The sequence below is a fragment of the Gopherus evgoodei genome, chromosome 6, assembly GCF_007399415.2.
Source record: "Gopherus evgoodei ecotype Sinaloan lineage chromosome 6, rGopEvg1_v1.p, whole genome shotgun sequence".
Taxonomy (NCBI): domain Eukaryota; kingdom Metazoa; phylum Chordata; order Testudines; family Testudinidae; genus Gopherus; species Gopherus evgoodei.
This window is the reverse complement of record NC_044327.1, coordinates 97910000-97926730: the sequence shown is the minus strand read 5'-3', so window position 1 is coordinate 97926730 and position 16731 is coordinate 97910000. Positions and strand designations below refer to the sequence as shown.

The following is a 16731-nucleotide window of genomic DNA, read 5'->3' as shown; positions in this document are numbered from 1 at the left end:
TGCTCTCTGGCTGTGCAAATTCATCCTCTAGGCGTCGAACCTCGGAGGTCCATTCCTCACTGAATCTTTCACCCTTCCCTTCACAAATATTATGGAGGGTACAGCACGCGGATATAAATAGCAGAGATGCTGCTTTCCCCCAAATCTAGCTTCCCATAAAGAAACCTCCAGCAGGCTTTCAAACGGCCAAAAGCACACTCCACAGTCATTCTGCACCGGCTCAGCCTGTAGTTGAACCGGTTCTTGCTCCTGTCAAGCTTCCCTGTATACGGTTTCATGAGCCATGGCATTAAGGGGTAAGCGGGGTCTCCAAGGATCACAGTGGGCATTTCGACGTCCCCTACTGTGATCTTGCGGTCTGGGAAAAAAGTCCCGGCCATCAGCCTCCTGAACAGGGCACTGTTCCGAAAGATGCGTGCATTGTGCACCTTTCCAGGCCATCCTGAGTAAATGTCAGTGAAATGCCCACGGTGATCCACAAGCGCTTGCAGAACCCCGGAGAAATACCCCTTGCGATTAACGTACTCTGATGCCAGGTGGGGTGGCGACAGAATAGGAATATGCGTCCCATCTATTGCCCCTCCACAGTTAGGGAAACCCATTTCTGCAAAGCCATCCACAATGTCCTGCACGTTCCCCAGAGTCATAGTTCTTCTTAGCAGGGTGCGATTAATGGCTGTGCAAACTTGCATCAGCACCATTCCAACGGTGGACTTTCCCACTCCAAACTGGTTCGCCACAGATCGGTAGCTGTCTGGAGTTGCCAGCTTCCAGATTGCAATAGCCACCCGCTTCTCCACGGGCAGGGCAGCTCTCAATCTCGTGTCCCTGCGCCGCAGGGTAGGGGTGAGCTCAGCACACAGTCCCATGAAAGTGGCTTTTCTCATCCGAAAGTTCTGCAGCCACTGCTCGTCATCCCAGGTTTGCAGGACGATGTGATCCCACCACTCAGTGCTGGTTTCCCGAGCCCAAAGGCGCCGTTCCACGGTGCTGAGCACGTCTGTTACTGCTACAAGCAATTGAGTGTCTTGAGCGTCAGGCGTTTCAATATCATCGTCTGACTCCTCACTGTCACTTTGCAGCTGAAGGAATAGCTCCACTGCCATGCGTGATGTGCTGGCAACATTCATCAGCAAGGTCCTCAGCAGCTCAGGCTCCATTTGTAACAAATCTCAGAAGTCGCGCTGCAGACGCACAATGCCGCCAAAATGCTCAGAATGTGTAGCAAAGCACCATGGGGCGTTGGAACAGGAAGCGGAAAGACCCGCACACTTCCTTCCCCTTCCCACAAGCCACAGCGCCAAAATGGGACGAGGTGCTCTGTGGGATAGCTGCCCACAATGCACCACTCCCAACAGCGCTGCAAGTGCTGCAAATGTGGCCACACTGCAGCGCTGGTCCTACACAGCTGTACGAACACAGCTGTAACTACCAGCGCTGCAAAACTGTAAGTGTAGCCATGGCCTCAGAGGTACTAGTGGGCTTGTTCACTTCCTCCTGATAGCATTGACATCAGCTTTAGGCAAAGTCACCCTTTGGGGTGGTGGAGCCAATGGGGTGGTGGAGCCAATGGATGGACCACCGCAGGCTTTGAGATGGTTATGGTTAATCTGATTAGTTACCGATATTCATAGAAAGCACCCTAGATACAGCAAACCAAGGCTGACCTTTGGGGCTAGTGAAGCCTTCAACTGAGAGTACTGGGTGGGGGAGGGGGTGGGAAAGAGGGAGACAACACCCGAGAGCTGTTTATGGCTGAAGTGGTGACTGGGACAGTGCCACCCACACTGCCACAAGTAGTGTAAGGGCTGTCACAATCCTCCCAGATGCCAGCCAGACATCTGAGGTGCTGGTCTTTTTAAAAAACCAGCTTTAAATGCAACTGCTCAGACTCCAGAAACTGCAAAACCTACAGGTGTCAATGCTTTTATACACCACACTGAAATATAATACCCAACAGCATTGAAGCCTCAGATTGTGCCAACCAGTGAGGACATACTGACGTATAAACCATAGGGTATATGCCATTACAAGAAAGGTAAGTATTCGCTTGCATTAGGCTGTACTTAATATATTCATATTTTTGATGGCTTAATTTCATGAGCAATTTGGGGATTTGACCATGTGCCTGGAAGTTTTAGTCAGAGTTTACTCACTTATTTTCTCCACTCCTATAAAACAGAAATGGAAGATTACCCTTTACATCTTTCCATAATGGTCTTATGTACTATATCATTTAAAAAAATCACCATAAAAAGGATCGATTTAACAGTTTATATAAAAATTATAAAGGTGATTACTGCCCCCAAAATTTGTGTAGTATTTGTTGATTCAATTAAAAAAAGAACATAGCTACATCCATCACTTTTTCACCCCTACCTACACCGTTATAGCTGAAGATATATAGTTGCAAAGCAGTATTAAGACAAGTCCACCAGAGGGAGCTCCCAGGATATTAAATATACTGAAAAATAAAGATGGAAAGCTAAAGTTGGTTTAGTGCACATTGAGCATGGTTGGGTACTTGAAATCCAAACTCCACAGACATAAATGACTTAAACAAGTCAAAAGAATATATCAAGCATATTTGAAGATAGATTATGTCTATTCAAGAAGAAATCATGCAAAATTCTTGATTTCACTTAAGAATTGCCTAGCTGACTTTTTCTCTACAAATATTAAGTAGAAAACACAAAATATATTGGGCACTTAAGGATAAGAACTGAATACTCACTAGAGCCAAGAGAGTGCCATCAATATTTCACAGAGAGTTTAAGGCTAGAAGGGATCATTAGTTTAACTAGGCCAGTAGTTCTCAACTTTTGTACCAGAGACCCCTTTCACATAGCAAGCCCCTGAGTACACCCGCCCCCATACAAATTAAAAACACTTTTTCATATATTTAACACCATTATAAATGCTGGAAGCAAAATGGGGTTTGAGGCGGAGGCTGACATCTTGCAACCCCCATGTAATAACCTCACAACCCTGTGAGGGGTCCACACCCCCAGTTTGAGAACCCGTGAACTAGGCTGACCTACCACATATCACAAGCCATCACATTTCTCCCAAATACCCCTATACTGAGCCCAAAGACTTTAGTTAGAGCAAAGCATTTCAGTCCTCGGAAGACTTAAGTTGTTGTGTATTACAAGCAGAAAACAGGACAAACCAAGTTGCCAACAATCACCGAGGCCTTCACAATGGCATGGAATTGATTAGCTGAGATATGACCAGATGACCATCGCACAAGGGTAATTAATTTTTTTTTTTAAAGGTCCAAATTTCTTGGTCAAGGTATAGTCAAGGTCCAGAGTCCACAGAAAAATAAGTACTACATAAAAAGATTTTGGGGTCAATTCAAAAACATCTGGCAGTCCGGATTTGGCCCTCAGTCCACCTATTGACTACCCCTACCCCAGCCAGGTGATCCACGCCCCATGCTACAGGGGAAGGTCGAAAAATTCCAAGGTCCCCGCCAATCTGACCTGGGAAAAATTTCTCCCCAACCTCAAATCTGATGAATAATTCTGAGTATATCTGGTCAATTGCAGGAAATAAAATTCCTTCCTGCCCAGTGCAGGTGGCCAGTTGAAGCCCTGAAGCATAAAACTTGACAGTCATGGTCTTTAATGCAATGCTACAAGGGTTATGAGCATGCTGAGGGCATGCAAACATTCCTGTACTCCCCATGAAGAGGCGGCTCAGGAAGGAAGGAGATGAACTGGGGGATTCATGGAGTTACAGATTCCAAGGCCAGAGGAGACCATCACGACTATCTGGCTCAACTGCTTGCACACACAGGCTGAGGAATTTCCCCTAGAAAATGCATTAGAGTTTATCTTTTTAAAAGATTCCTAATCTTGTCTAAGGGTATGCCTACAATTAAACACCCCCAGCTGGCTCATGTCAGATGACTCTGGCTTGGGCTATGGGGCTGTAAAATTGCAGTGTAAAATTTTAGGCTACAGCTAGAGTTCAGCTTCTGTGACTCTCCACCCTTGCAGGGTCCCAGAGCTTGGGCTCCAGCCTTAACAACTACACCACAATTTTACAGTTCTGTAGCCCGAGGCCCCAAGTGTTTAACTGCAGTGTAGACATATCGCCACAACCACCCAAAAGACTCCAATTGATGATACCACTTCCACTGGTAAGGTTTTCCAATGTCTGATTGCCCTAATAGTTAGGAAATTGCATCTTATTTCAAGACTAAATTTGTTCAGCTTCTAGACATTAATTTTTCTTATGCCTCTGTCAGCAAGATTTAAAACCTCTCACTACCAAAATGTTTTCCATGTGTAAATACCTAAAACACAGCAATGTGGTAACCTCTCAAATTTCCCGCTCCTCCCTCCCCCCCAATAAGCTGAACTCCTTAAGCCTCAAATCATATGTTTTCCAGCTCTAGAATCATTTTTGTGGCCCCTCCTTTGAACTCTCTCCAGCATTTCCACATCCTTCTTGAAGCCCAGTCACCAGAACAGGACATAGTATCCTAGCAGCAATCTTACCAATGCTGCATACAGAGACAAAATATCAATTCCCTTCTTCTACTTGATATTCCCCTCTATACATGCAAAGATCAGATTAGTTCTTTTTGCCATGACACAATACTGGGAACTCATGCTAAGGCAATTTTCTACAAGTTTTTCTCTGAGGCCTTGTCTACACTATTGCTTAAGTTGACGTAAGTTACATTACTCAAAGGTGTAAAAAAAAAACAAAAAAACCATCCCCCTGAGCGATGTAACTTACATTGACTTAACACAGTGTCTACGCTGCGCTATGTCAGCAGGAGACGCTCTCCTGTCAATTTATAGTGTCTTCACTAGACCCACTAAATCAATACCACTGCATCGATCCAGCAGTACCGATTTAGTGCTGTAGTGAAGACAAGCCATGAGTCACTACTTTCTAATACAGCATTTTGTGCCCCTTAAGTATAACCTGCATTCTTGATTCCCAGATATATTACCTTGCATTTAGCTGTACTAAAAATGCATTTTGTTAGATTGTGACCATTTTGCCAGGTGATTCAGATCACTCTGCTATAGTAATCTGTCCTCCTTTACAATCCCACTAATCAGTATCATGCGCACACTTTATCAGCAAAGATTTTATACCATTATCTAGATAGCTGATAAAAAAGTTTAAAGTTGGACCAAGTAGAAAGCCTTCTAGAAATGGCCCCCTCATTGACACTGAGATTTGTCAGCAAGGCAGTTTTTAATCCTTCTAATGTGTCCACTATTAAATCCATATAGTGCAAGATTTTTTAATCAGAATGTCATGATGTACCAAGTCATATGCCTTGGAGAATCCAAGTGTACTATATCAACAGAATTGCATTTATCAATGAGACTTGTAATCTTGTTTTTAAAAAGTCCAACTATAGACAGAATCTGCTTTAAGATATTTGAAAAGAGGACATGAATATGAAAGGACAATTTTCAGCACTCAAAAGAAAGTCTTTTCAACAGGGACAAATGCTTAGGTCACAAAATGTCACAAGATAAATTAAATGTAATTTAAGAAATGAGTTGAGTGGAGATTAGTTTGTTACAAGAGTAGTTGTATATACTTCTGTCACATGTTAAAAGTGATACTGTAACGAGAGCCCTGCAAATCCACAGATATCCACTTTATATCTGTGGACCATTTTTGCAGATCGGACACAAATACAAATTTTATATCTATGCAGAGTTCTAAATATAGGGTCTCAAAAGGCAGTGAAACAACTGTCTAAATCTCAGACTATGAGGCTGCTTTCCCACCTTCCAGATCCCATATTCCCTCACCCTCCATATACAGAGAAATGGGAAGTGATAGATCAAGGTAGGCAGTAAAATCACATATGCTCCTATTGCTGCAGTTTAAGCAGCCAAGCATTTAGAAAACCTTTCCTGACTTCATTGTCATATCAGGTCAGAGATGAAAGCCATACTGACTTACTTTGAAGAAACAGCTGCCTCCCTCTCCAACTGACCTGATACAGCACAAATAAAGCAGTGTTTGGGCAGCCAGAGATCACCTTCACCCCCCTCTTGCGCCCCTACACTCTCCCTCCTGTGCTCCCTTCACTCTTAAACTTTGCACCCCCCTCCTGCACCCACATGGGAAAACTGTCATGGAATCACAGAGCACCTGTCATTGCTCCTCACTGCCCCTTCACAACCCCTCTAGGAGAATGATGTGCCAAGCTGAGAGGTGCCACGGCTCAGCCCCAGGAAGCCGTGGCAAAAATTAAGTACTGTAGTCCTGTGATAGTATAGTGGCTGGTGCAAAGAAACTGGGCTTACTGAGTGCTAAGGGTGATGCCTTTATCAATCGATCTAAATAGGCAGAAGACTTTTATTTTATAGTTCTGTTTGTGATTTTAAGCAATATTGACTTGAGATATTTTATTATTTTTAATGTAAAAGGCTATTTGTTCTGATGCCTGTTTGTTGTTTTAGACATCAATCTTATACAACAATAATAATAGTACGCACAGTTATTAAGCCATAAATGCACTGAAATAGTGTGCTGCTGCAGGTATTGTGCGGATGTAGATAGAAGACAGACTGTGGATCATGGGTTGGATACAAGTTGATTCTTGTGGATAGATGCAGATCCACATTTTTGTATCCACGCAGGGCTCTAACTATCACATGGATCAATCGATATAGTTATATATTGAAACATGCAGTGTTAGTTAACCTGAACCATTATCTTGTATATAATAAGATACAATGTAGAAATGACACTTCTCAGTATAACTGAGTTTTCATGCAATAAGAAAAAACAAGCTGTGAAGGAGACACAATCTTACTGCACCCTTTAAAATGAAAAGTATTCCAAGTTCATCAGTACATAAGAATAGCCATACTGGGTCAGAGCAATGGTCCATCTAGCCCAGTGTCTTGTCTTCCAATAGTGGCCAATGCCAAAGGCTTCAGAGGCTGATTGAACAGAACAAGGCAATTATCACGTGATCCATGCCCCATCATCCAGTCACAGCATCTGGTCATCAGAGCCTTGGTTACACTCAGAGCGTAGGGTTGTCCCCCTGACCATCTTGCCTAATAGCCACTGATAGACCTATCCTCCATGAACTTTTCTAATTTTTTTATCCCAATTATAGTTTTGGCCTTCACAACATCCCCTGACAACAAGTTCTGCAGATTGATTGTGTGAAGTTCAGTACTTTTTAATGTTTGTTTTAAACCTGCTGTGTTCCCTCTAAGATGCAAGCCTTCGTGGCCACACACGAGGCCATCAAGAGCTGTGCACCAGCTGGGAAGGCACACACACAGGTGAGCGTGGAGAATGTGGAGGGTAGGGGCAGTGGGGTGAGGTGATATGGGTTTGGGAAGGCTTGGGGGGTGAGAAGAGGTGCCTCTCTCCCCAACCTCCAAATGGAGGGAGGGATAGCTCCGTGGTTTGAGCATTGGCCTACTAAACCCAGGGTTGCGAGTTCAATCCCTGACGGGGCCATTTAGGGATCTGGGGCAAAAATCAGTACTTGGTCCTGCTAGTGAAAGCAGGGGGCTGGACTCAATAACCTTTCAGGGTTCCTTCCAGCTCTATGAGATAGGAGCCAGAAGAGAGTGCTTCTCTTCCCTCCAACTGGGGCTGGGGCTGGGAGAGGCACCTCTCCCCTCAGGGCCATGGGAGACACACATCTGTCTCACACACCCAGTCTTTCATGCTCACCACCCAACATATACTTGTGTTGTTGTTACTTCTTGATATATGTGCATTCCAAAAAGTATTCTCTGTAATTTTATTCTTTTAAAAGTGTTATTTTATTTTTTGACTGGTTTATGCATTTCATAATTTATTTCTCTCTTACACTTCAATTTAACTCTTTGAGTAATGACTTCTAAAATGCTTACCCTCTCCTGGCTGGAGTAATTATCCCTATGGTAACTGTTTAAAATATATATTATAGCTAGGTTTTTTGTTTCTAGCGGTGGTGCACATCTGCACATATTGGTGCACATCACAAAATTCATTCTGCACATGGGTGGAAAAAATTAGACAGAACATTTCTGCTGCCTATTAATCTCATTTGGTGACCCTTGACTGATAATGATGTAATAATTGGGACCTAGCAGGCTTACTTTAATTATGGGCCTAACAGGTGAAAAGTAGGTAAAGGTTAATGAATTGTCACACTGATCTGTTTTATAAGACTGTTTAAGAAAAGATGTAAGGAGGAGGCAAAAAAGACAGAATTAATTAAAACACAGAGAGGATCTACTGGTACTACTCAAGGACTTAAGAGATGACTAGTAAACAAGAGGAGATGGGGACTCGAAAATCAATAGACCAAACTTGGTGCTTAAAAAATTAGGTCTAATTGGTGGACAAAATAAGAAAAGGATGGACAAGTCTGCCAACCGCCTCTTTTGGGGGCCCTTAAAAAAAAAAAAAAAGAAGACTTGAGGGAGGAAAGAAAGGAACTTCTAACACCCAACTGCACACATAATAGAAGGATTTTCATCATGACACCAAGTGGGGACAACTTTTGACCATCAGCGCTGCACTAGCAAGGACTCCAGCCTGATACATGTGAGATACTGGTCTGTCTTCCTCTCCCTCCAGTATCCCTTTTCATCTCCTGCTATCTTTCTATCAGCTTTTCCTTGATCCTGAAATGAACTGCACTACTAGGCAGCAGCATTACACAACGAGATTGAGTGGAGCTTGGCAGGCAGTCTGAGAAGGACCAGTGAAGGAGAGGACCTGACCAAACCAACAACGTGAAAGCACGCAGCAAGCCCTAGAGACTATGTCCACGCAGGTTATGAAATGGCCTGGCAAATGAAAAATAGCTTTTACTAAGACAAGAGAGGAAATAAGAACCTGGAACAGGGCTCCCAATCTGCTCTGCCAAATTTAAATATATACCACCCCTCCCCAGTGCAGTACTACCAGGGTCGGGGAGAGAGCTTTGCAGATTCATCAGGAAGCCATAGAAACAAAGATATTGAAGAACAGTGTTCTGAGAGTGAATCTCCTGGGACTCAGAGAAGACATGGATGAGAATATTGTCAAAATAAGGGTATAGATATATGCCCTTGCAATGCTACCAGGGCCTGAAAAGTAAAAGTGGGAAGAAGAGGGAGACAAACTGAAATAAAGATTCTCCCAAGTCAAAGGGAAGGACTGCCAATGCCTGGGATAAATTGAGACATGAAAGTAGGTGTCCTTCAGGCTGACCAGATAATATAGCATTACCATGGGAGGGAGGGAGTGGTGGGTGGAAGAAAGAAAGAGCACAATCTGGAAAGTGTTTTCATCCAGAACTTTTTCTTCCAGAGATGTGATCAAGCTCTGGAGGTCCAGAGTTAGATGGAATCCTGCTGGGTATTGGTACAACAAAAAAAAGCAAGAATAAAATCTACTGTTGGGTATTGCCATTAACTTCATTATGAGAAAAAGTATAAATGGATACATGACAATCATCATATTGTTCAACAGCAGTACACTATAAGATCTAGATTTTGCTGATGATGTTGCTCTTTATTTTCCCTTCCTTTTTTGAAACTTTATTAAGGTGAAGTTACAATAAACCATTAAGTAATAAGTAAAGTATGATGTAATATGTTAATCAGGATCAGGTTAATATTCAAAAGTACCTAGCTAGCAATTCTGGCTTGGTGGCTGAGAAGTCCTCCTCCTCAGAGTACGCTAAAAAAGGTGACCGAATTTCTAACTTTTGGGGATGCTTCTCCTGTGTATGTACTGGGCATGACAATTTCTCCATTACAAGAACAGTCCTTATTTTACTTCCATACAAGTCACATTTTTCCAATACAAAGTCTTGCTGCTAAACAATAAAAAAATGAATTTGTCATTTCTGTTTAAAATGTAGAACCTTATTGGAACATTGAGGAAACTGATCAGGGGATCTCTCAGAAGCTGGCATTTTGCTATAAGATGAATCTCTTTAATAATTTCCTCCTCAAACCTAATTCCTAGACACAACCACCACCACCAAATGTGCAAGTACATCTCTACACTGATATAACTCTGTCTTCAGGAGCCCAAAAAATCTTACCGCACTATAGGTGAAACCAGGTTATGTCAAACTTGCTTTGATCTGCCACAGTAGGCAGCCCCACCCTCCTGGAGCACTGCTTTGCCACATTATATCCGAATTTGTGTTATATGGGGTAGAGGTGTATGTTCCCCTTTCCCTGCAATCCCTTAAACAGAGTACATCCCTAGAAGCAAAAATATGATGCATCTTAACTGGAGTCAAATGTCTTCTACACAGTAATTTATAAAAATTTCATTTCTGAGCTAAACTAATTGAAGATATATATCACCTTTGCCATATAGAGACCTGCACATCTAGATCAATTTGTCCAAATTCCTCTCCAATCTTTTCATCTGTGTTATTTTCCTATAAACATCTTTTTCAACCAAAATTAAATATGTCTTAGAAATTAAATGTTTTGTGATCTTCCAGTTTGCTCTGGAGCTCCTCAAATGTGGTTAAAGGTCAAGATAAAGCAGTCTTATATCCAAATTTCACAATAAAATATTTTATTTGTAAACAATGAAAATATGGGATCGGTATATTATTTATCTCTTGGTATGATTTCAAAACAGGACCAAGGAACAGCTGTTCACACTGAGTAATCTCAGCCCTTCCACACAACAAATAGACACTTTGATATTTCCTAGAGATAAATCCCTGGTTATTAATTCAAGTAGCTAAGGAAGTGAGCCTCAATGACAGGAATTAAAAAAAAAAAAAAAAAAAAAAAAAAGTGTGTCCCATCCTCCTAAAATGGTCTCAATGAAAGGGTGATTTTTAATAACCTACATTTCTTTTTAACCCAACAATAGCCTCCAGGCTTATTTGAGTTTTACCCAGGCCATGTCTACATCTAAAATTTTGCAGCGCTGGTAGTTACAGCTGTATTAGTACAGCTGTATAGGGCCAGCGCTGCAGAGTGGCCACACTTACAGCAACCAGCGCTGCAAGTGGTGTTAGATGTGGCCACACTGCAGCGCTGTTGGGCGGCTTCAAGAGGGGGTTCGGGGAACGGGAGAGCAAACCGGGAAAGGAGACCAGCTTCGCCGCGGTTTGCTCTCGCGTTCCCCGAACCCCCCTGCAAACCGCAGGGAAGGAGACCAGCTTGCTCGGGGTTCCGTGAACGAGAGAGCAAACCGGGAAAGGAGACCAGCTTCGCCGCGGTTTGCTCTCGCGTTCCCGAACCCCCTGCAAACCGCAGGGAAGGAGACCTGCTTGCTCGGGGAACGGGAGAGCAAACCGCGGCGAAGCTGGTCTCCTTTCCCGGTTTGCTCTCGCGTTCCCGGAGCCACCCAGCAAACCGCAGGGAAGGAGACCTGCTTGCTCGGGGCTCCGGGAACTAGAGAGCAAACCGGGAAAGGAGACCCGCTTCGCCGCGGTTTGCTCTCTAGTTCCCGGAGCCACCCTGCAAACCGCAGGGAAGGAGACCTGCTTGCTCGGGGTTCCGGGAACGAGAGAGCAAACCGCGGCGAAGCTGGTCTCCTTTCCCGGTTTGCTCTCTCGTTCCCGGAACCCCGAGCAAGCAGGTAAGGAGAACCGCTTGCTCGGCGGTTCGGGGAACGAGAGAGCAAACCGGGAAAGGAGACCAGCTTCGGCGCGGTTTGCTCTCTCGTTCCCGGAACCCCGAGCAAGCAGGTCTCCTTCCCTGCGGTTTGCAGGGTGGCTCCGGGAACGCGAGAGCAAACCGCGGCGAAGCGGGTCTCCTTTCCCGGTTTGCTCTCTAGTTCCCGGAGCCCCGAGCAAGCAGGTCTCCTTCCCTGCGGTTTGCAGGGTGGCTCCGGGAACACGAGAGCAAACCGCGGCAAAGCTGGTCTCCTTTCCCGGTTTGCTCTCTCGTTCCCCGAACCGCCGAGCAAGCGGTTCTCCTTACCTGCTTGCTCGGGGTTCCGGGAACGAGAGAGCAAACCGGGAAAGGAGATCAGCTTGATTACCAGAGGCTTCCTCCTTCCACGGAGGTCAAGAAAAGCGCTGGTAAGTGTTTACATTGGATTACCAGCGCTGGATCACCAGCGCTGGATCCTCTACACCCGAGACAAAACGGGAGTACGGCCAGCGCTGCAAACAGGGAGTTGCAGCGCTGGTGATGCCCTGCAGATGTGTACACCTTCAAAGTTGCAGCGCTGTAACTCCCTCACCAGCGCTGCAACTTTCTGATGTAGACAAGCCCCCAGTGTTGGGACGGTAGCAGCTCTTCTAAGCCACAGTTCTACTAACATACAAGCAGGGACTGCAAGTCTGTCCAGCACAGCAAAGACGACAAAGTTACTAATCAGTTACGAAAAAACAAAGTGTAATAAGAACTCCAGAAACTCCCACACAAGCATTACTTCAGAAGGCAAAGCAATACAAGAAGTGAATTAATTCACACACCTTGGCAGGAAAGTCCAAGTCAATGGGGGGGTGTCCAGAAGGAAATAAAATCATGATGAGCAAGCTTGCAGCTACATTTTCTAATTTAAACAAGAATTGGTCATTGAAAATCCACCCAAACTACAAACCTTCAATTCCAATGTTATTTCCATCTTAAAACACATGAATGTGAAAGCTGGAAGCCCATGAAAGGTACAGACAGACATCTAAATGCCTTCAAAACAAATGCCTTAGGAAAATACAAGGTAATAAATGGAATGAATTTGTAACAAATGCCGAAAATCATCAGAGTTCATCAACCCTCTATGTCTAAAGTTATCCAAAAAAAGACAATAAAAATATTTGGTACATGGCTTAGGATTGAAGCCAGAACTACCATCAGGGCTGGTATGCTATTGGGCAGCTGGAAGAACACATAAATGAACCAACTAAAGAATCCCTCCATTGAACACTGCTCAGAAAGGGAAAACTTATGGGACTTAATAAAGAGGCCACACAAAGAGCAGTTCAGGATAAACAGGGATGGTGGAATCTTGTTCACATGCTAAGCGATATCTAACAGTGCAAGAAGGATTCGGATTCAGATTCAGAAAGCACTTGTCTCTTCTCTCCCTAAGATGCTGGGAAAAATGGCCTCTGCAGAAGCTCCTGAACATCAGAGCAGAGCAAGGAATTTAGGGGGATGAAGGCCAAGAGGTAGAAAGAAAACAGGAGGAAGAGCCCCAGAATAAACTCAATGGAGTTATCTCTGGTGTTGATTTTCCCAGATGCCCATGGCAAATGAGGACCAAAACTTCCCAGAAGTGTAGTCAGGAGTCCACCAGGGGAAGTACTCAAGCATGTATAATTAATCACATGCACAAGTGTTAGTCGGTTGGGGACTTTAGTGTATGTTTTTATTTATTTAGTAAAAATATTGGTCACAGTAAGCAAAAACCAGGTTTGTTTGTACACTACAGATTATTTGGGAATGATCAGAAACTGTTTATATATGTTGCTCAAAAAATAAAACTTCAGATACAAGTGTGCTTCAAGTAACATTCCCAATATTAGAACAACAAAGTATCTCTGGGTCTACTGAAGAGCAGAACTGTAATAAAAGATAACTGGTGAGCATACTTAGAGATCTGCAGATGCACAAAGTGGATCTGCAAAACCCCTAATGTCATCAATCCCTTACTTTCACAAGAACTAAAAATTCACCCAGGATACATCATACAACGATTTACCTATATAAATGACTGTCGTCCTCAAAGTCTTCCTTGCCCCATCTTCCTTTGATATCTTCAATAACATGATTTTTCAGAAATTTTTTAAGCAGCTGAATTGTTTGATTACGTGTCACTTCTGGGCCAAAGTTTTGGTTACATCTGAGCAGTTCATGTAACCAGTCTACTGCCTCTGAGGCTTTGAAGCAACACTCATAGTTTTTGAAAAGACTACGATGCCTCCGTAATGGCATCCCTTCACGAAAGAGTTCAATGGTCTCATTCCACTGGAAAAGAGAGGGGGAGAAAGATACAATTACAGGAGCTCTAAAAATAATCTTTCAGAGTGAAATGATGTTGTATGTGAAATCAATACCAATACAGTTAGAGCATTCTGCAGGCATTGGTTTTAATGAATACAAAATAAAACTGAAAATATTCAGATACTGGAGTTATCAATCATGTCACAACTATGGCCAAAGTTTTGTTGTTAGCCTGAGAACTAAAACCACTAGACAGAATGAAAAATACCTACACTGCTATGTCTCCAATGCCATGCCCCAAGCAAGTTAAATAAATCAATCTGCTGAACATACTTCACTCTATGCTCTATTTAACAAATATTCTCTATCAACTCCTCATTTAATACATTCTGAAAGTTATACCTTAGGGTACAACTACATGAGAAAGCTACACCAGCTTAACTTGAAATTAGTTTAAAAACCCATGTAGTGAAACTAATGTAAAAAAGCCTATGAACGCACTCAGTTTCAGAGTGACTTATTCCAGTCTGGCTTAAACTAAAATCAATATAAACGGCCCTTAAACTGAAATAGGAGCAGAGGAATTTGCACCGGTTTAAGTAAATAAGTTTAAAACAAACAAAAAAAAACACACACACACACACGCATTTTTTAGGCCTGGTCTACACTTAAAACTTTGAGTGACGTAGCTATGACACTCGGGTCATCAAAAGTCCTGAGCACCACAGCTATGCCCGCCTAAACCCCGCAACACAGACATTCTTCTATCACCCTAGCTACTATGTCCTGAGTGAGGTGAGCTACTCCAGTGACAGACTCTGTGCTCCTCCAGTTGCTGTAGTGTACACTATCCCTAAGGCCAGGTCTACACTAAAAAGTTAGGTTGACCAAGCTATGTCACATAGGGGTGTGAAAAACCCACACGCCTGTGTAACAGTTAAACTGACCTAACCCCCAGCATAGACTCCGCAACGTTGGAAGAACTCCGCCACTGACCTAGCTACTACCTCTCAGGGAGGTGGATTAACTAAAGCGACTCCGATCACTGTAGTGAATGTCCACACTGAAGCACTACAGCAGCATAGCTGCAACACTGCAGTTGTGTTGCTATAGACCAGTTTAACTAAGGCTGTGTCTAAGTTTGTGCATAAGGAAGAGCTCACTACATGTCACCTGCCCATCTGCTTTTATAAGACCTTGAACATCCTTCTTCGTGTCACTCTTCCTTTTCTCTCCTGTAAGAGCTCACAGCCCAGCAGACCCGGTGGAAGAGGAATGGGTAGGAGCTGTGATCTAGGCAGCAAAGCAGGGTGTGAGTGCACAAGTGTGTGTCAGAATTTTGGGGCTCAGTGCCAGGAGGTGAAGCTAGGGGCTATGATCCAGCTAGCCCTGAGATGCCATCTGGGGGCTGGAATAGCAGGGGGCAGAAATAAGACTCCAGGTAGAGGAAGGGACCAAGAAGACTCCAAATAGCAGCCCTGGAACTGGTGGGGATGTGGCCAAGATATGACAGAAGCGGAGCGACTGAAGACAGACTAGAGAGGGAAAGAGGCAGCCGGGGGAGGGGGATTAGAGAGGGTTTCGGGGACCAGACCGAAGGACTGGGGGTGGGAAGCTCCCTCAGGAAGTCTCCGCAACTGCGGACCGCTGGGGGGTGGGGGAAGGGCGGCTCCGGGAGCCCCTCGGGGGAAGGGGAGCGGGACCGAGACCGGGGAGCGCGAGGCTGGAGGGCCAGTCTCCGGGGTCCGCTCGGGGGGGGGGACGAGGACGGGGGGCGCGAGGCTGGGGGGCTCGGAGGGGCTCTGGGGACCGGTCCGAGGCAGGAGGACTGGGGGGCGCGAGGCCGGAGCGGAGCTCCGGGGACGGGGGGTGCTGTGCCGAGCTCGATGCCTTGGCACGACCAGACGCTGCGGGACCCGGCCGGGGGACTTACTAGCCGGGTTGCCCGGTAGGGACCGGGGCCCACCAGTCGCGGCTCCATGGCCCCGTAGGCCCCGCTGTCTCCACGGAAACCCGACAATACACAGGAGAAGGCGGAGCCGAAGAAGAGTTTGAATTAGGGGCCCCACGGTGCTGCCCTCTGATTGGACTGCAGAGTGAGCACGTGACACCGCCTCACTCCCTGATTGGAGGGGCAAGGGCAGGACGTAGGGACCATCCATCGCCGTGGGTCCCAGTCCACTGCCTGCGCAGCCCGGGGGAGTGTAGAGGGTGGGGGCACTATTGCCCTGTGGCATACTAGGGGGGTTAGGGCACAACACGTCACACGCAGCCGTGTACTGTCCCAAGTACAAACGGAGCCCGAGGGGAGCAGCTCGCCGTGAAGGCAGGGCACAGCATGAGCTGGAACTCAAGCCGCTCGTCTGAGTTAGAAGCCCAGTTGCTGAGTTTTCTGGTAAGGGTATTTTAATTTAACCCTGTTAAAAGCACACTGCCCCCGCCCTCCGAAACGCCATACCGTGCCGTTGTCTCTCGCTGGTTAGAAAGATGCTAACAGCTACTCTCACAGTGCCTGCTCTGTGTTAGATTGTGTCAGTGTCCGATATAACAGTGCTAGGCTGTTCCTGTTAAAGCTTGGGTCTGTTATAATAATTGGGTCTACAAATTTACCCCATTGTGAGCCTAACTGGGGGGAAATGGACAAAAGTTTGTTACAGTACTTAAGCAAATGAGGCTGAAGTTGGTTCCTTATTCCCAGTACATTATTCATGGTGGCAGCTCCTTAGTAGTAGTTCCCAGCTCCTTATTCAATGGCCAAAATTATTTAAACAGAGTCCTGTGACACCTTATGGGCTAACAGACGTATTGGAGCATGAGCTTTCGTGGGTGAATACCCACTTCATCGAATGCATGTCAC

At 44.9% G+C, this 16731-nt stretch overlaps 1 protein-coding gene across 1 annotated transcript in view; it reads right to left on the bottom strand.

Annotated features, from left to right (window-relative positions):
• The window catches only part of DEPDC1B (DEP domain containing 1B), a 69700-nt gene extending 53816 nt beyond the window's left edge, over window positions 1-15884 (bottom strand). Inside the window, 2 exon segments of the mRNA XM_030567912.1 lie at window positions 13633-13898; window positions 15808-15884. Of these exon segments, the coding sequence (XP_030423772.1) occupies window positions 13633-13898; window positions 15808-15855 (314 nt within the window). The 5' untranslated portion in view covers window positions 15856-15884.
• Between the last annotated feature and the right edge of the window lie 847 nt (window positions 15885-16731).